Genomic DNA, 19,678 nt, shown 5'->3' with positions numbered 1-19,678 from the left:
TGCAAAGTTGCATTAAGTGTCATTAAAAGTCCATTAAAAATGCCAACTTTGCATGATTTTGTAAATTATGATAATTTCATGCAAAGTTGTCATTTTTAATGGACTTTCAATGCAACTTTTAGAGCAACTTTGCATTAAAAGTGTCATAATTTACTGAATGAAACTTCATGATAACTGCCATAAAGACTTCTTCATGCTCATGACAGGTGTTATGTCATGTTTATGACTGTCATGTCAGTCTTAAACACACCCCTTCAAATTAAGTTTTATCCAAACTTTTATTCTAATGAGATCAGAATTAAAATTTTTGTTACATTTTAATGCATTACATTTTTAACATAAGCTAAGCGCTCTTTTTTCCTCTCAGTTCTGAGCGGAACCTTTGTTCTCTTGTGTTTCTAGTAAGACCGTTAATCTGACGCACAGCTATCTTTCATGTAAAATAATTGGTCCAAACCAGGTCATGAAAGATTTTTGCTTTCTGGGTGGGTTCATTTCTGACTGAAATACATCATTTCATCAGCTTGTTACATGTTGGGTTGATGTGTTTTAAATAATTTTGTTCTCTTCCTGCTCTGGATGAAGGCGGCCATGTTGGATTCATGTTAATCCATGATTCCGTCTCTCCTTCCTCCCTCTCTGCTTAATCTTCTGGATTCTCTCTTATCCTCTGAACTGTAGATCAAGGATCTGGTCAGATTGGTCAAAGCAGAGCCCTCTGGCCCCAGTGGGGCCCATTCTGACCCGTTGGGGACCCATTCTGACCCGTTGGGGGCCCATTCTGACCCGGTGGGGACCATGCAGCTGGAAACAGCCTCCCCCTGACTTTGGGTGGGAACCAGAACCTCGTGACAGCGACCTGTCCTCAGGAACACTGCAACCGGTGCAGATGCTTCCACCAGACCTGAACCACAATCAGAACCGCACCGTGTGACTCCCCCAGAACCTGAACCGGTCCAGTTCTGGGTTCTGGACCAGCACATCCCAGCTGTCTTTCTGGGGATCGTTTGGGTCTTTCTGGACCTCTGATCCAATTCTGGTCCATAGGCTTTTCCTCCCGAAACTGAAACGTCCTCAATGTGAAACAGTGTCGTCAGCAGGAAGCTATAGACCAACACACACACACACACACACACAGAAACACACACACAGACACACACACACACACACACACACAGAAACACACACACAGACACACACACACAGACACACACACACACACCTACAGTAAGCATCCTCATTAAGCCTCTACCGTCCGTCTCCTTGATGCTAGATTCAGACCCTCAGACAGGATGTCTCATGTTAGAAACAGGTGTGTGTGTTCAGTGTGTGTGTTCGGTGTGTGTGTGTGTGTTCAGTGTGTGTTCGGTGTGTGTGTGTGTGTGTTCAGTGTGTGTGTGTGTGTTCGGTGTGTGTGGCTGGCACACAGGCGCAGTGTGCACGCTATGTACTCGGCATGCCAACTCAGCCTCGGCACTGCAATGCAGCGCTGTGCATTTGGCCAAGTCATGCCACACTCTCACACACCCACACAACACACACACACACACGTGCACTGATCTGTGTGAGACAACATGTGTTGTGTGTGTGTGTGTGTTCGGAGTGTGTTTCCGGTTGATTGTCAACCTTGCAGTGTTTGGGTCTCTGCAGCGGCGAGCTGCGATGTCTCTCAGCCTCTGCAGGGCAGTTAGCCGCATTAGCTCCCTGCTTGTCCTCAGATGACTCCTCCTCCTCCTCCTCTTCCTCCTCGGCTGTCTGCTGTATCCCTGCCTCCCCCCTCCTCCTCCTCCCCTCCTGTGACACACCAGACGATGCATTGACTGAGCGGAGGAGAAGAAGAAAACCTCTCCCAGCCTGCCAGCCGTCCTGCCTGCTGCATGGAGACGGAGAGGAGGAAGAGGAGCAGAAGGAGGTGAGGAAGGAGCAGTCTGCTTGTCTCTGGGACGGATGAGTTGTCTTTTAACTCATCTGTGTCTTTGTCACCCTGTCTCTGTGTTTACACTGCTGTCTCCCTGCCACCCGTCTGTCTCTACGTCCTCGTCCGTCTGCTGGACTACCAGAACGTTGACCAGAACTCTGCAGGACCAGGTGAGTCCGGCGTGGAACCGCGGGGAGCCTGAGTGAGGTCTGCTCAGTCTGGACTGAAGTAAGGGAGGACCGCCCAGCCAACCGGGGACGTCCCTCTGGCATCCACAACACTTTTCTGCTGGGGTCGTTGCTGTCCACCGCAAGCGCTTGGTTGGTTGAGGTCCAACTTTCTGGGACTGAACTAGGCAGAACTCCTTAAGCAGATCTAGATTGAAATCACTGCAAAATTGGTATTTCAGAACTCATGACTGAAGTATGTCTCCACCTGGGAGCGTCCGGATTCAGGGTCCCTCTGAACCAACCAGTTCCTCCTCCTTCCTGATGTTCTCACAATGTCCATCACTATTAGGTCCAGCTGGTTGGACATAATCTGTTCATGGGTCTGGGAGTCCCAGAGGACCTTAGCGTTGTCCAGGAGGTGTCGCCGTAGACCACCAGCTGGTAGGTGTTGGGCTGTTTCAGGGTGTCTTTGCTTAGCAGCCTCTGGTTTCTGTCTCTTCTGGTAGAACATGACCTCTACCTGTCCTGCTGCTGCTATGACCAGTGCCTCTGCATTGTCCTTCAATCCAGACCAGCCTGGTTTCTGGCAGGACTTCTTGATATCAGTGACTCCGTGTCATGCAGCTTGTTTCTTTGTTTCTCTATGAGGGTTCCTCCTGGTCCTTCTCCTGCGCTTCCTGCTGTACTCCAGGATCTCTGGTGTTTGACCTCCCTCCTTACTCTTGGCGTACTGTCAGGATGTTGGACTGGAATGCTCCAGCTGTTGCATGGTGCTTCCAAGTTTTGATATCAGTGACTTGCAGCTATTCTGCCAGCAGGGTACCTGATGACTGGTGAGGTGTGGTACTGGCCTGGACTTGTTGCGCCCCATTCCCTTGTTTTTCTCACCAGAGGCAGTCTACCTTGTAGCCTCATCAAGGTTGGAGTTTCCTTGGGGATCCCAGGATTCTTGTAGCTGTCTGAAAGGTCTGCTGTGTTTCCCTCTGGAGGTTCAATCACTTCAGGTCCTTTCTTGGATAACAGAGGAGGAGCAGAGAGCATACAACTTGAACTGCACTAACATCTGTGACTGCAGTTTCTGTAGTCACTTAGATCTTCTCTTGTGAAGATCCAGCTGAGAGGTTTAAAGACCTGCTACCTGACTCTCAATCACCTGCTAGCTACACAGCAAGATTTTACAATTGTTGCCGATTTTAAAAACCTTAGAGGCTCCTGATGCATGACAATTAAACATGTTGGCTGTAGGTTTGTGTGGAGCTACACGGCAGCTCCGATTTCAGACGGGAAATTTCACGAATCCTGCAGAGACCAAATGTGAGTTCAGAGTAAGCAAACATGGCTGATCAGAGAGATGTAAACTATATTCAACAGAGAAGAAACAGAAAGACGTCTCCAACATCCACCATGGCAGTCTTTTTCCCCTAGGACTATCTTTAGAACCATCACAACAATTGTTGTTAAGGTTGCTGGAAGGGAAAGTCAGGACAAAAATCAGCATAAAGATCTCATGTGAACTAGGCATTAGCAACCCTGACTTGGAGAAACATTGTGGAAGGATAAGTCCTTGGATGGCATAGACCAACAACAGATATAGGAAATGACTAATGCCCAGTAAATGGAAGAGAAGCACAGAAGAACAGGGCAGCAGAAAAAGAGAGAGGAATAGAGACCAGTTCTGCCATACCAGAGGCTGCAGAGCAAAGACGCCCCTGGAAACAGTCCGACACCTACCAGCTGGGTGCCAGGTGCGGCCTACAAGGAACGCCTCAACCAGGTGGTCTACAGGAGGTGCCCTGGTCAGAGTGGAGACACTTCCGAGATAGAGAAGGACAAAGCTAATGTCCAGTTAGCCTTCCAGACCCTGACAGACGGCTAACCAACCAATCGGACATTGAGGCGATGTAGATGAAGGGAGAAGTCAGAGACATTCTGATCCCAAGATGTTTGAGACTTCAAATCTCAAAGCTGAGGACTTGTATAAGTTTCCCAGTGGTCCCAGTCTGGTGAGGTGACTCCAGAACTGGGAGAACAGCTTCTACAATGTCGGTTCTGAAGAACCAGAGATCCAGTTCAGACAACCCTAAACATTTCTAGAACACACAAGATGGGATCACCAGAAACTGTGTTGAGTTAATGCCTGGGCCACACAGCAAGGTTTCTATGACTTTTGTCCCAATTTTCCCCTTCCGATGATCTTAAAGGTAATCTAATTACCATGATAACTCCAGAGACAATCTCAGGAGGTCTTCTTGTCATGTGTTCAGAGTCCGCTAGGAAGGACCTCGGACTGCACCGATCTAAAATCAAGGATAGTCAACATGTTGGCTTGTCTTAGCCTGATGAATGTGACATGTGGCCAATCAGAAAGCAACAGGAACACTGTGGGGAATCCAACACACAGAAAACAAAACAACAACCACGGCACACCAGGACATCTGGTGGATCTCGGAGACGACTTTTTATTTTGTCTCTGTTTAACATAGTTCACCAACCACTGCCATTGCTTCCATGTTTGTTTACTCTCAGCTCACGATGGTCTCAAGAGGTCGTGAGAGATTTCCTGGATGCCGGTGAGTGAAATGGGTTCATGTGTTACTCCTGCAGTGTGGCTCCATACCACACACTGTACAACCAAACTTGTTGTAGCTAAGAGCTTTTATCTCCAGGTGTGGGGTCTCTCAGGTGTTTAAGGTCTCGCCGTGTGAGCCAGGCATTAGGAGGTGGATCTGGAGGACAGAGGACTGTGACCAATGTGTGCTCACACCAGCTTTTAGAGTGCTGTTGCTCCTGAGGAGCCAGAGGATCAGGTTTCCCATCATCCATGATGAACCATCAATATACCAGGAACATCAGAAATGATTATGGTGGCTCCATGTATTTACAGTGTTTTATTGTAACTTTTAGTTCCTGACGGCAGAGTCTGCTGGTTTCATTTATTCATTGGTGAAGGAAGCAGAGGTGATGACTGGTTCTCTTCTTCTGTCTTTCAGCTTGTGTACAGTTCTTCATAGGATCCTCCTGGATCCCGCCAGACCTGCTGCCAGCTCCTGAACCACCTGAACCTCCCTTGGCTCCTCAACCACCTGAACCTCCCTTGGCTCCTGAACCACCTGAACCTCCCTTGGCTCCTCAACCACCTGAACCTCCCTCGGCTCCTGAACCTCCTGAACCTCTCTTGGCTCCTCAACCACCTGAACCTCCCTCGGCTCCTGAACCTCCTGAACCTCTCTTGGCTCCTCAACCACCTGGACCTCCCTTGGCTCCTGAACCACCTGAACCTCCCTCGGCTCTGACCTCATGGATGTGAAACCTTTATCAGGACTCTTGCGCAGCATTCCCGACACTTAACCGCACCCGGTGTTGACCCCTGCTCCAGTTTCCTGTCCTGCAGAGCGCTGCATCCATCATGGCGGAGGGGCTGCTGCAGGTGGAGATCCCGGACTTCGGCAGCAGCGTGTTGGGCAGCCTGAACGAACAGCGGCTGCTGGGCCACTACTGTGACGTCTCCATCCTGGTCCAGGGACAGGCCTTTAAGGCGCACCGGGCCGTCCTGGCGGCCTCCTCGCTCTACTTCAGAGACCTCTTCAGCTCTGTGGCGGACCCCTCCTCCTCTTCCTCACCATCCTCCTCCCAGGCCGTCTTTGAGCTTCCGTCGTCGGTGACGCCGGCTTGTTTCCAGCAGATCCTGTCGTTCTGCTACACCGGACGGCTCAGCATGGCCGCCAGCGAGCAGCTGGTGCTCATGTACACCGCCGGCTACCTCCAGATCCAGAACATCGTGGAGCGAGGCATGGAGCTGATGATGATGAAGGCGTCCTCCTCATCCTCTCCGCTGTGCTGCGACTCTCAGGTGAACACCAGGAACTGCATCACACCAACATTACATCATTTATTTAACACTTAAAAACTATGTACAGCCCATAAGTTTGTGCACCCACTTTGAGCAGCAGTAACTCCCACATTGTTGTGGAGGAAGTTTGGCCTGGTGATCCCACCATAGCATTTCAGGCCTGGACTTTGACTAAGCTGGTTGGTTTTAGATCTGCTGCGGCGTCTGGATCCTGGTTCTGTTCATGACCTGGTTTGGACCAAGCTTCAGCTGCTGGACTTCCCTCCAGATGGTTTTTAATTATTTTACATGAAAGTTAAATCAGGTCATGTGACCTTTGAGCAGGGGCGCGTTATAGGGAGCAAAAGTGATGACAATTCTAGGGGCCCTGACCAGCAGGGGGCCCTCCACAATTTAATTATTTATATTTTGTTCATAGGAATAAAACAAAATCGGGTCCCTGTCAATTACAAAATGAATCATATTGTATTTTCAAAGTTTGTTTTTAGCAGTAAAAATGTAATGTTCCCCCTCAAAGATCAAAAGCAAACATCCATATCTGCCCTGAACCCCCCTGTCTGGGTTAAATGGTTCGTTCCTGCTGGGAGCTTCAGAGTGACGCTGTTAGCAGCAGACAGTAGGAAACACGAACGACTGGCTGTTACTAAGCTGCTAAGAAAAGTTATAAAATCAGGTTTTCAAAAAATAGAGAGAGAAAAAGGCAAGAGTGTTAATTTATAACTCAGTTTTTTTCCAAGAGAGGTGAGTAGACTGTGTGAGACTATCAACCATTTAGCATAGTTAGCTTAGCTACAATCTACTGTTTGCCTCCTTTTCACTAGCATTTAATGAATTAAGGAAAAAAATTACCAACATATTCATATATTTAACTTGTTCCCTGTGCCTTTTACCACTTAACAGAGGAGTCAGTCAGCAGCAGCTCTAATCCATGTCCCTCCTGATCCGTCCTCTCCTGAGTGAAATTAAAGCTGCAGTATTTTATATAAATATTTTTTTCACATATTTGTTAAAACTGTCATTATGTTGTGACAGTTTGGTATGAGAGGTAATCTGTGAAAAATCTATTTCCTCTGCCTTCTCTCAGTGCTAGAAACAACCAATCAGAGGCAGGAGAGTTTTAGTGCTGTCAATCACAATCTAATGTGGTGCTGCTCATCCTTCCTCCCCTCGCTCTGTGCTATGCTGCAGCTAGCATAGCACAGAGCTGTGCTGCAGCTAGCATAGCACAGAGCTGTGCTGCAGCTAGCATAGCACAGAGCTGTGCTGCAGCTAGCATAGCACAGAGCTGTGCAGATTCAAACTGAATGCTAAGTTTAGTTAGCATAGCGACCAGTGATGGCAGATAAACGGTTTCCTGTAATGATAAGTTGTTTCTCCCCCATTAGCACATTTAGCAGTGAGTGAATGAGGATGATTGACAGCACTAAGACCCTCCTCCTGGTTCTGATTGGTTGTTTTGGTCAGAACGGTGCATCACTTTAACCAGTAATTCAGGAAGCAGATGGAGGAGATTGATTGTTTTCAGATTATCTGCCTCATAACAAACTGCTACATGGTGACAGCTGTAACAAATATGGAGAAACATATTTTATTAAACTGCAGCCTGAATAAAATGCAGCTACTAGCATGTTTAGAAGTCTGGATTGCTTCATGTGTAGTTGCTCCTGGGGAGACATTTCAGTATCTAAAACTAATAGAAAAAATGTAAGCAACCTGGATGTGGACTGTTGGATGTTAAATTCATGAGCAGTAAATATTGAGCTAATTATCAGTATGGAACCAAAGACAGCAAAGCAGATGCAGCCTTTAAAACTGTAACAGCAGCTGCGCAGGGGCCTAGACAAAGTTTTTGTCAGGGGGCCCAAGACCCTGCCTGTTCGGTCACTTCTGCCCCCTGCTGGGTGAGTCTGCTGTCCACACACCATTAGAAACCTTTTCTTATTACTTTCACCTTGATGGCGCTCCGTGCAGACAGCTCCCTCTGGTGGACGTTGGTATGACTGCAGTTGCAGCTCTGAGTCAGGTTGTTGAGCATCGTCATCGTTTCACTTCCTCCCTTTAATTATTAATGTAAAACAGACGACTTCAGCCGACGAGCTGGGGGGGTTTGATGCCCCCGTGGCGCAGCAGCAGCACAGCGCCCCCCAGCTGCAGGAGGTCAGCCCTGACCAGCCGTCTCTGAGCCCGGAGGAGCTGCTGCTGGCCGTCAGCAGGATCAAGCAGGAGAGATCCGACACGCCTCCGGCTGAGGAGAGCGGAGGAGCGGAGGAGGCCAGGTGAGAAGCCCCAGCAGGTCAGGTGAGAAGCCCCAGCAGGTCAGGTGAGAAGCCCCAGCAGGTCAGGTGAGAAGCCCCAGCAGGTCAGGTGAGAAGCCCCAGGAGGTCAGGTGAGAAGCCCCAGCAGGTCAGGTGAGAAGCCCCAGCAGGTCAGGTGAGAAGCCCCAGCAGGTCAGGTGAGAAGCCCCAGCAGGTCAGGTGAGAAGCCCCAGCAGGTCAGGTGAGAAGCCCCAGCAGGTCAGGTGAGAAGCCCCAGCAGGTCAGGTGAGAAGCCCCAGCAGGTCAGGTGAGAAGCCCCAGCAGGTCAGGTGAGAAGCCCCAGCAGGTCAGGTGAGAAGCCCCAGCAGGTCAGGTGAGAAGCCCCAGCAGGTCAGGTGAGAAGCCCCAGCAGGTCAGGGCGCTGATGTACCGTTACTGGAAAGCCTTTTGTTTTCCAGTGCTAAGAGGCCAAAACCTGACAGTCTGACCCATATGCTGAGCGCCAGCAGAGCTGACCCCCGCTGACCCCCGCTGTGTCTCCGTCAGGGCGGACGTGGAGCTGCAGTCCTCCAGGAGCGGCGCTCTGTGCTACCTGAGCGCCGCAGGCGGTCTGGTTCCGGGGCTGCAGTCCTACCTGCTGGCCGGCGCCGGGCGGTCCAGTCCAGGAGGGTCCAGCGTCCCCACTGACTCGCCTCCCTCCCAACCGCCGACCGAGGAGGAGCTGGAGGAGGATTACTATGGCAACGCAGTTCATCCGGGACTGTACCAGCACATCTATGGTCACACTGGAAACCCTTACAGTGAGTCCAGGGGCCCGGTTCTGACCCGGTCCAGAACCAGCTGGCGCCATCCGGTCCAGGATCGCTGGGACATCTGGTTCTCTGGTCACGTTTCAACATTTTGTCTTAGTCTCTGCTGACTTTCACGACCAGCTGGGGGCCACAGATCAGGTGGTGGGGACGGGGCCTTCTAGAGGGGACTCAGGGGCCCCAGACCTTTAGAACCATAGACTCAGGGGCCCCAGACCTTTAGAACCGTAGACTCAGGGGCCCCGACCTTTAGAACCGTAGACTCAGGGGCCCCGACCTTTAGAACCGTAGACTCAGGGGCCCCAGACCTTTAGAACCGTAGACTCAGGGGCCCCGACCTTTAGAACCGTAGACTCAGGGGCCCCAGACCTTTAGAACCGTAGACTCAGGGGCCCCAGACCTTTAGAACCATAGACTCAGGGGCCCAGACCTTTAGAACCATAGACTCAGGGGCCCCGACCTTTAGAACCGTAGACTCAGGGGCCCCGACCTTTAGAACCGTAGACTCAGGGGCCCCAGACCTTTAGAACCGTAGACTCAGGGGCCCCGACCTTTAGAACCGTAGACTCAGGGGCCCCAGACCTTTAGAACCGTAGACTCAGGGGCCCCAGACCTTTAGAACCGTAGACTCAGGGGCCCCAGACCTTTAGAACCGTAGACTCAGGGGCCCCAGACCTTTAGAACCATAGACTCAGGGGCCCGGACCTTTAGAACCATAGACTCAGGGGCCCAGACCTTTAGAACCATAGACTCAGGGGCCCAGACCTTTAGAACCGTAGACTCAGGGGCCCCAGACCTTTAGAACCATAGACTCAGGGGCCCCGACCTTTAGAACCGTAGACTCAGGGGCCCGGACCTTTAGAACCATAGACTCAGGGGCCCAGACCTTTAGAACCGTAGACTCAGGGGCCCTGACCTTTAGAACCGTAGACTCAGGGGCCCCAGACCTTTAGAACCATAGACTCAGGGGCCCCGACCTTTCGAACCGTAGACTCAGGGGCCCGGACCTTTAGAACCGTAGACTCAGGGGCCCCAGACCTTTAGAACCGTAGACTCAGGGGCCCGGACCTTTAGAACCATAGACTCAGGGGCCCAGACCTTTAGAACCATAGACTCAGGGGCCCAGACCTTTAGAACCGTAGACTCAGGGGCCCTGACCTTTAGAACCGTAGACTCAGGGGCCCCAGACCTTTAGAACCGTAGACTCGGGGGCCCCGGACCTTTAGAACCGTAGACTGAGGGGCCCCAGACCTTTAGAACCGTAGACTCAGGGGCCCAGACCTTTAGAACCGTAGACTCAGGGGCCCCAGACCTTTAGAACCGTAGACTCAGGGGCCCCAGACCTTTAGAACCGTAGACTCAGGGGCCCCAGACCTTTAGAACCGTAGACTCAGGGGCCCGGACCTTTAGAACCGTAGACTCAGGGGCCCGGACCTTTAAACCATAGACTCAGGGGCCCGGACCTTTAGAACCGTAGACTCAGGGGCCCCAGACCTTTAGAACCGTAGACTCAGGGGCCCCAGACCTTTAGAACTGTAGACTCAGGGGCCCCAGACCTTTAGAACCGTAGACTCAGGGGCCCAGACCTTTAGAACCATAGACTCAGGGGCCCCAGACCTTTAGAACCGTAGACTCAGGGGCCCGGACCTTTAGAACCGTAGACTCAGGGGCCCCAGACCTTTAGAACCGTAGACTCAGGGGCCCGGACCTTTAGAACCGTAGACTCAGGGGCCCGGACCTTTAGAACCATAGACTCAGGGGCCCGGACCTTTAGAACCGTAGACTCAGGGGCCCCAGACCTTTAGAACCGTAGACTCAGGGGCCCCAGACCTTTAGAACCGTAGACTCAGGGGCCCCAGACCTTTAGAACCGTAGACTCAGGGGCCCAGACCTTTAGAACCATAGACTCAGGGGCCCCAGACCTTTAGAACCATAGACTCAGGGGCCCCAGACCTTTAGAACCGTAGACTGAGGGGCCCCGGACCTTTAGAACCGCAGACTCAGGGGCCCCAGACCTTTAGAACCGTAGACTCAGGGGCCCAGACCTTTAGAACCGTAGACTCAGGGGCCCCAGACCTTTAGAACCGTAGACTCAGGGGCCCCAGACCTTTAGAACCGTAGACTCAGGGGCCCCAGACCTTTAGAACCGTAGACTCAGGGGCCCCAGACCTTTAGAACCATAGACTCAGGGGCCCCGGACCTTTAGAACCGTAGACTCAGGGGCCCGGACCTTTAGAACCGTAGACTCAGGGGCCCCGACCTTTAGAACCGTAGACTCAGGGGCCCCGGACCTTTAGAACCGTAGACTCAGGGGCCCCAGACCTTTAGAACCGTAGACTCAGGGGCCCCGGACCTTTAGAACCGTAGACTCAGGGGCCCCAGACCTTTAGAACCGTAGACTCAGGGGCCCCAGACCTTTAGAACCGTAGACTCAGGGGCCCAGACCTTTAGAACCGTAGACTCAGGGGCCCCAACCTTTAGAACCGCAGACTCAGGGGCCCCAGACCTTTAGGACCATAGACTCAGGGGCCCCAACCTTTAGAACCGCAGACTCAGGGGCCCCAGACCTTTAGGACCATAGACTCAGGGGCCCCAACCTTTAGAACCGCAGACTCAGGGGCCCAGACCTTTAGAACCGTAGACTCAGGGGCCCAGACCTTTAGAACCGTAGACTCAGGGGCCCCAACCTTTAGAACCGCAGACTCAGGGGCCCAGACCTTTAGAACCGTAGACTCAGGGGCCCCGACCTTTAGAACCGTAGACTCAGGGGCCCCAGACCTTTAGAACCGTAGACTCAGGGGCCCAGACCTTTAGAACCGTAGACTCAGGGGCCCCAACCTTTAGAACCGTAGACTCAGGGGCCCCAGACCTTTAGGACCGTAGACTCAGGGGCCCCAGACCTTTAGAACCGTAGACTCAGGGGCTCCAGACCTTTAGAACCGTAGACTCAGGGGCCCGGACCTTTAGAACCGTAGACTCAGGGGCCCCGACCTTTAGTACCGTAGACTCAGGGGCCCGGATCTTTAGAACCGCAGACTCAGGGGCCCCGACCTTTAGAACCATAGACTCAGGGGCCCCAGACCTTTAGAACCGTAGACTCAGGGGCCCGGACCTTTAGAACCATAGACTCAGGGGCCCCGACCTTTAGAACCATAGACTCAGGGGCCCCAGACCTTTAGAACCGTAGACTCAGGGGCCCGGACCTTTAGAACCATAGACTCAGGGGCCCCGACCTTTAGAACCGTAGACTCAGGGGCCCGGACCTTTAGAACCGCAGACTCAGGGGCCCCGACCTTTAGAACCATAGACTCAGGGGCCCCGGACCTTTAGAACCGTAGACTCAGGGGCCCCAGACCTTTAGAACCGTAGACTCAGGGGCCCGGACCTTTAGAACCGTAGACTCAGGGGCCCCAGACCTTTAGAACCGTAGACTCAGGGGCCCGGACCTTTAGAACCGTAGACTCAGGGGCCCAGACCTTTAGAACCGTAGACTCAGGGGCCCGGACCTTTAGAACCGTAGACTCAGGGGCCCAGACCTTTAGAACCGCAGACTCAGGGGCCCTGACCTTTAGAACCGTAGACTCAGGGGCCCAGACCTTTAGAACCGTAGACTCAGGGGCCCGGACCTTTAGAACCGCAGACTGAGGGGCCCCAGACCTTTAGAACCGTAGACTCAGGGGCCCCGACCTTTAGAACCGTAGACTCAGGGGCCCCGACCTTTAGAACCGTAGACTCAGGGGCCCCAGACCTTTAGAACCGTAGACTCAGGGGCCCGGACCTTTAGAACCGTAGACTCAGGGGCCCCAGACCTTTAGAACCGTAGACTCAGGGGCCCTGACCTTTAGAACCGTAGACTCAGGGGCCCCAGACCTTTAGAACCGTAGACTCAGGGGCCCCAGACCTTTAGAACCGTAGACTCGGGCCCCGGACCTTTAGAACCGTAGACTCAGGGGCCCTGACCTTTAGAACCGTAGACTCAGGGGCCCCAGACCTTTAGAACCGTAGACTCGGGCCCCGGACGTTTAGGGATGTTGCGATGAGATCTGCTCCGTCTTTCTTGGTAAATATTTAGTTGCTCCTCTCCCCTCCTGACTTTAACGGTCTAGTTCAAGAAAAGCTGGAGCTGCTGCCCCTCCCATTGGCTAACGAACGCCGGCCCTGCGTTCTGGTTGGCCGAGACAACATGGCTCTGCCCGCCAGCCTGATCAGCCAGATCGGCTACCGGTGCCATCCGTCACTCTACGCCGAGGGGGATCCTGGAGAGAAGGTGGAGCTGGTGGCAGGTGCGTTGCCATGGTAACAGCAGGAAGTGGGCGTGTCACCTGACTTGTTGTCTTCTGGTACGTTCAGGTTCAGGTGTGTTCATGACGAGAGGTCAGCTGATGAACTGCCACCTTTGTGCCGGGGTCAAACACAAGGTGCTGCTCCGGAGGCTGTTGGCCACGTTCTTCGACAGGTGAGACCAGAACCAGGACCAGGACCAGGATTAGAACCAGGACCAGAACCAGGACCAGAACCAGGACCAGGACCAGGACCAGGACCAGTATTAGAACCAAAACCAGGACCAGAACCAGGATTAGAACAAGAACCAGAACCAGGACCAGAACCAGAACCAGGACCAGAACCAGAACCAGGACCAGTATTAGAACCAAAACCAGGACCAGAACCAGGATTAGAACAAGAACCAGAACCAGGACCAGAACCAGGATTAGAACAAGAACAAGAACCAGAACCAGGACCAGAACCAGGACCAGGACCAGAACCAGGACCAGGACCAGAACCAGGACCAGTATTAGAACCAAAACCAGGACCAGAACCAGGATTAGAACAAGAACCAGAACCAGGACCAGAACCAGAACCAGGACCAGGACCAGGATTAGAACCAGGACCAGAACCAGGACCAGAACCAGAACCAGGACCAGGACCAGGACCAGGACCAGGACCAGTATTAGAACCAAAACCAGGACCAGAACCAGGACCAGAACAAGAACCAGAACCAGGACCAGAACCAGAACCAGGACCAGAACCAGAACCAGGACCAGTATTAGAACCAAAACCAGGACCAGAACCAGGATTAGAACAAGAACCAGAACCAGGACCAGAACCAGGATTAGAACAAGAACAAGAACCAGGACCAGAACCAGAACCAGGACCAGAACCAGGACCAGGACCAGAACCAGGACCAGGACCAGAACCAGGACCAGGACCAGAACAAGAACAAGAACCAGGACCAGAACCAGGATTAGAACAAGAACAAGAACCAGGACCAGAACCAGAACCAGGACCAGAACCAGAACCAGGACCAGGACCAGAACCAGGACCAGGACCAGAACCAGGACCAGAACCAGGACCAGAACCAGAACCAGAACCAGGACCAGGACAAGAACCAGAACCAGGACCAGGACCAGGACCAGGATTAGAACCAGAACCAGAACCAGGACCAGAACCAGGACCAGGACAAGAACCAGAACCAGGACCAGAACCAGGACCAGAACAAGAACCAGAACCAGGACCAGAACCAGGATTAGAACAAGAACAAGAACCAGGACCAGAACCAGAACCAGAACCAGGACCAGAACCAGGACCAGGACCAGAACCAGGACCAGGACCAGAACCAGGACCAGAACCACGACCAGGACCAGAACCAGAACCAGAACCAGGACCAGGACAAGAACCAGAACCAGGACCAGGACCAGAACCAGGACCAGAACCAGGACAAGAACCAGGATTAGAACCAGGATTAGGACCAGAACCAGGATTAGGACCAGGACCAGAACCAGGACCAGAACCAGAACCAGGATTATTACCAGAACCAGGACCAGGACCAGAACCAGGACCAGAACCAGGACCAGAACCAGAACAAGAACCAGAACCAGAACCAGGACCAGAACCAGGACCAGGACCAGGACCAGAACCAGGACCAGGACTAGAACCAGAACCAGAACCAGGACCAGAACCAGGACAAGAACCAGGATTAGAACCAGGATTAGGACCAGGACCAGAACCAGGACCAGAACCAGAACCAGAACCAGGATTATTACCAGAACCAGGACCAGGACCAGAACCAGGACCAGAACCAGAACAAGAACCAGAACCAGAACCAGGACAAGAACCAGGACCAGGACCAGGACCAGAACCAGGACCAGGACTAGAACCAGAACCAGAACCAGGACCAGGACCAGAACCAGGACCAGAACCAGGACCAGAACCAGAACCAGAACCAGAACCAGGACCAGAACCAGGACTAGAACCAGGACCAGAACCAGGACCAGGACCAGGATTATTACCAGGACCAGGACCAGAAACAGAACCAGGACCAGGACTAGAAACAGAACCAGGACCAGGACCAGGACTAGAGCCAGAACCAGGATTAGAACCAGAACCAGGACCAGAACCAGGACTAGAGCCAGAACCAGGATTAGAACCAGAACCAGGACCAGAACCAGGATTAGAACCAGGATTAGAACCAGGATTAGAACCAGGATTAGAACCAGGATTAGAACCAGGACCAGAATCAGGACCAGGACCAGAACCAGGACCAGGACCAGGACCAGAACCAGGACCAGGACCAGGACCAGAACCAGGACAAGAACCAGGACCAGGATTATTACCAGGACCAGGACCAGGACTAGAAACAGAACCAGGACTAGAACCAGAACCAGGACCAGGACCAGAACCAGAACCAGAACCAGGACCAGAACCAGGACCAGGATTATTACCAGGACCAGGACAAGAACCAGGACCAGGATTATTACCAGGACCAGGACAAGAACCAGGACCAGAACCAGGACAAGAACCAGGACCAGAACCAGGACAAGAACCAGGACCAGGACCAGGATTATTACCAGGACCAGGACCAGGACTAGAAACAGAACCAGGACTAGAACCAGGACCAGAAACAGAACCAGGACCAGGACTAGAAACAGAACCAGGACTAGAACCAGGACCAGAACCAGGACCAGGACTAGAGCCAGAACCAGGATTAGAACCAGAACCAGAACCAGGACCAGAACCAGGATTAGAACCAGAACCAGGATTAGAACCAGAACCAGGACTAGAGCCAGAACCAGGACCAGGATTAGAACCAGGACCAGGATTAGAACCAAGACCAGGATTAGAACCTGAACCAGGACCAGGACCAGAACCAGGACCAGGATTAGAACCAGGACCACTACCAGAACCAGGACCAAGACTAGAACCAGGACCAGAACCAGGATTAGAACCAGAACCAGGATTAGGACCAGAACCAGGACCAGGACAAGAACCAGGACCAGGACCAGTATTATTACCAGGACCAGGACCAGGACCAGAACCAGGACAAGAACCAGGACCAGGACCAGGATTATTACCAGGACCAGGACCAGGACTAGAAACAGAACCAGGACTAGAACCAGGACCAGAACCAGGACAAGAACCAGGACCAGGACCAGTATTATTACCAGGACCAGGACCAGGACCAGAACCAGGACAAGAACCAGGACCAGGACTAGAAACAGAACCAGGACTAGAACCAGGACCAGAACCAGGACCAGGACTAGACCCAGAACCAGGATTAGAACCAGAACCAGGACGAGAGCCAGAACCAGGACCAGAACCAGAACCAGGACCAGAACCAGGACCAAGACCAGAACCAGGATTAGAACCAAGACAAGGATTAGAACCAAGACCAGAACCAGGACATCATCTTTGTTGTTTCTGTTTCTCAGAGAAATTTTGACTTTGTGTTTTTAATATTCCTGCAGATCCATTAGATCTTATTCAGACATAAACTCTCTCTGATTGGCTTATTTTGGTCTCCATAGAAACACCCTGGCCAATAGCTGCGGAACAGGGATTCGCTCGTCCACCAACGATCCGAGTCGGAAGCCTCTGGACAACCGAGTATTAAACACGGTCAAATGTAAGAATGTCAGCAACAAACTGCTGCGGCTGTTCTGCCTTCTTCACACATTGAAGCTCCTCTTCCTCCTCTTCCTCCTCTTCCTCCTCTTCCTCCTCTCCCCCCTCTTCCTCCTCTTCCTCAGTGTACTGTCAGAACTTTGCTCCCAACTTCAAGGAAAGTGAGATGAACGTCATTGCCGCTGACATGTGCACAAACGCCCGCAGAGTCCGTAAGCGCTGGCTCCCAAAGATCCAGTCGCTCCTCCCTGATGGCCTCCCCTCCTCCGCATCATCCCACCCCCGCAAGGGGAAGAGAGGAGGAGCAGGAGGAGAGCGGCCCGGTGGCAGCCCCTTCGAGCTGGACTTGCGGCAGCTCAGCGCCTCCTACCTCAGCCTGGAGGCGCCGGTCTACACGGAGCGTCGTGAGAGGGAGAAGGAGAAGGAGGCCCACCTTCCTCACCTGCAGTTCGCCAGCTCCCAGGGAGGAGAGGGGGGGCCAGAGGAGGAGGAGGGGCCGATGGGGGGGGAGGCAGACGGGGAGGAGAAGCAACAGACTGAACAGCCCCCAGACCTGCCCCTCTCCCTGTCCTCCTCCCTGTCCTCCTCCTCCTCCACCTCCTCCTCACACCCCTCCCCTCAGCCTGCAGAGTCTGCCCCCCCTCACAGGGGATTGGCTGACACAGATATGAGGGGGGAGGGGCCTACAGAAGACAGCCAATAAGCATCCTAATGCATCTGCCTACCTGTCTGTAAATAAAACAATAGCTACCTGGCTCCACCTCTCCGTCTACCTCCCAGTCCACCTGTCTGTCTCCACCTGTCTGTCTCCACCTGGGGTCTTCCTGTTTGGTCACATATTTATTCACTTGTCCCACTTTTCAACCTTGACTCTGTCTGTCTACCTCTGATCTTTTATTTGTCCTTCAATCCATCCCCCTCTACCTCACTTCCTGTCCACCTCTCTCCCCCTCTACCTCACTTCCTGTCCACCTGTGTCCCCCTCTACCTCACTTCCTGTCCACCTCTCTCCCCCTCTACCTCACTTCCTGTCCACCTCTCTCCCCCTCTACCTCACTTCCTGTCCACCTGTGTCCCCCTCTACCTCACTTCCTGTCCACCTGTGTCCCCCTCTACCTCACTTCCTGTCCACCTCTCTCCCCCTCTACCTCACTTCCTGTCCACCTGTGTCCCCCTCTACCTCACTTCCTGTACACCTCTCTCCCCCTCTACCTCACTTCCTGTCCACCTGTCTACCTCTGCTCCAGTCTGTCCACCTGTCTCCCCCTCTACCTCACTTCCTGTCCACCTCTTTCCTCCTCTACCTCACTTCCTGTCCACCTCTTTCCTCCTCTACCTCACTTCCTGTCCACCTCTCTCCCCCTCTACCTCACTTCCTGTCCACCTGTGTCCCCCTCTACCTCACTTCCTTTCCACCTCTCTCCTCCTCTACCTCACTTCCTGTCCACCTCTCTCCCCCTCTACCTCACTTCCTGTCCACCTCTCTCCCCCTCTACCTCACTTCCTGTCCACCTGTGTCCCCCTCTACCTCACTTCCTTTCCACCTCTCTCCTCCTCTACCTCACTTCCTGTCCACCTCTCTCCTCCTCTACCTCACTTCCTGTCCACCTCTCTCCCCCTCTACCTCACTTCCTGTCCACCTGTGTCCCCCTCTACCTCACTTCCTTTCCACCTCTCTCCTCCTCTACCTCACTTCCTGTCCACCTCTCTCCTCCTCTACCTCACTTCCTGTCCACCTCTCTCCCCCTCTACCTCACTTCCTGTCCACCTCTCTCCCCCTCTACCTCACTTCCTGTCCACCTCTCTCCCCCTCTACCTCACTTCCTGTCCACCTCTCTCCCCCTCTACCTCACTTCCTGTCCACCTCTCTCCCCCTCTACCTCACTTCCTGTCCACCTGTCTACCTCTGCTCCAGTCTGTCCACCTGTCTCCCCCTCTACCTCACTTCCTGTCCACCTCTTTCCTCCTCTACCTCACTTCCTGTCCACCTCTCTCCCCCTCTACCTCACTTCCTTTCCACCTCTCTCCCCCTCTACCTCACTTCCTGTCCACCTCTCTCCCCCTCTACCTCACTTCCTGTCCACCTGTGTCCCCCTCTACCTCACTTCCTGTCCACCTCTCTCCCCCTCTACCTCACTTCCTGTCCACCTCTCTCCCCCTCTACCTCACTTCCTGTCCACCTGTCTACCTCTGCTCCTGTCCGTCCACCTGTCCGTCTGCTTGGCTCTGCTGCATGTCGACAGCCTTCTGCAGTCCAGCACACAGGCCCATAGCAACAGGACTGATGAAGATGATGATGACTATACTCTTTGATGATGATAATAAAGCTTGTTGATGCTCAGGTTTCTTTGAGTCGACCTGAGAAACTCGTGTGACTCTTTATTCAGCCGTGTCCCTCTGGGCTCTGGAGTAACGACGGTTTGGTGGAGAGTGGGAAACCTCTTCATCAGAACCCGATCAGAACCTTCAAAGCGTCGGTGTGGATGGTGATGCTGTGGGCAGGAAGGATCTTCAGCAGCAGTCAGCTTTGCAACAAATCAGAAGAAGCTTCTGACTGAAGACTGTCTGTGACCATCGTGCTAACAGCTCAACTTCCAAGCAGCAGAAACGATATTCCATAGCAACATGTCCGGGATGAACCATCAGCTGTTAGCTAGCTCTGCTAATCCACCTCCTTGGGTTTTGCTGCTGCTCTTTAAATTCTCTTTATGGGATTTGGGGTCAAAGTTCAGGTATTATTTGAGCTTTGAGATTGTCATGGTTACATATAATTGACA

The 19,678-nt window shown here is 52.9% G+C and overlaps 2 protein-coding genes and 1 long non-coding RNA gene across 6 annotated transcripts; 2 read left to right on the top strand and 1 right to left on the bottom strand.

The window, feature by feature from the left end:
• Positions 1 to 1,618: 1,618 nt before the first annotated feature.
• Positions 1,619 to 5,395, top strand: LOC103460376 (uncharacterized; the record flags this gene model as incomplete). The annotated part of the gene is made up of 3 exons (XM_081611152.1): positions 1,619 to 1,912; positions 2,061 to 2,088; positions 5,079 to 5,395. Coding segments are annotated over 3 exons (639 nt in total), but the record flags the coding sequence as incomplete, so codon positions are not given.
• LOC103460400 (nucleus accumbens-associated protein 2-like) lies at positions 5,377 to 19,267 on the top strand. Its single transcript, XM_081611118.1, has 7 exons — positions 5,377 to 5,938; positions 8,018 to 8,214; positions 8,740 to 8,993; positions 13,109 to 13,285; positions 13,353 to 13,458; positions 16,805 to 16,902; positions 17,027 to 19,267. Exons 1-7 carry the CDS (start codon positions 5,495 to 5,497, stop codon positions 17,602 to 17,604), a joined length of 1,854 nt encoding a protein of 617 aa, XP_081467244.1. The 5' UTR covers positions 5,377 to 5,494; the 3' UTR covers positions 17,605 to 19,267.
• On the bottom strand, positions 9,000 to 13,084 carry LOC145552943 (uncharacterized). Of its 4 annotated transcripts, XR_014089082.1 has the most exons (4): positions 11,720 to 13,084; positions 10,161 to 11,355; positions 9,889 to 10,040; positions 9,000 to 9,553 (listed from the first exon to the last, which is right to left on the bottom strand). It is a non-coding gene; the product is annotated as an uncharacterized LOC145552943 (long non-coding RNA). The 4 variants fall into 4 exon arrangements; XR_014089081.1 differs by having other exon boundaries at positions 9,000 to 10,040; XR_014089080.1 differs by lacking the exons at positions 9,000 to 9,553; positions 9,889 to 10,040 and having other exon boundaries at positions 10,047 to 11,355; positions 11,720 to 12,326; positions 12,449 to 13,084.
• Positions 19,268 to 19,678: the final 411 nt, after the last annotated feature.

Source organism: Poecilia reticulata, chromosome 9 (genome assembly GCF_904066995.2).
Source record: "Poecilia reticulata chromosome 9, P_reticulata-male-v2, whole genome shotgun sequence".
NCBI classification, from domain to species: Eukaryota; Metazoa; Chordata; class Actinopteri; order Cyprinodontiformes; family Poeciliidae; genus Poecilia; species Poecilia reticulata.
The sequence above is the reverse complement of the archived record's forward strand: the minus strand, read 5'-3'. Positions and strand labels throughout refer to the sequence as shown.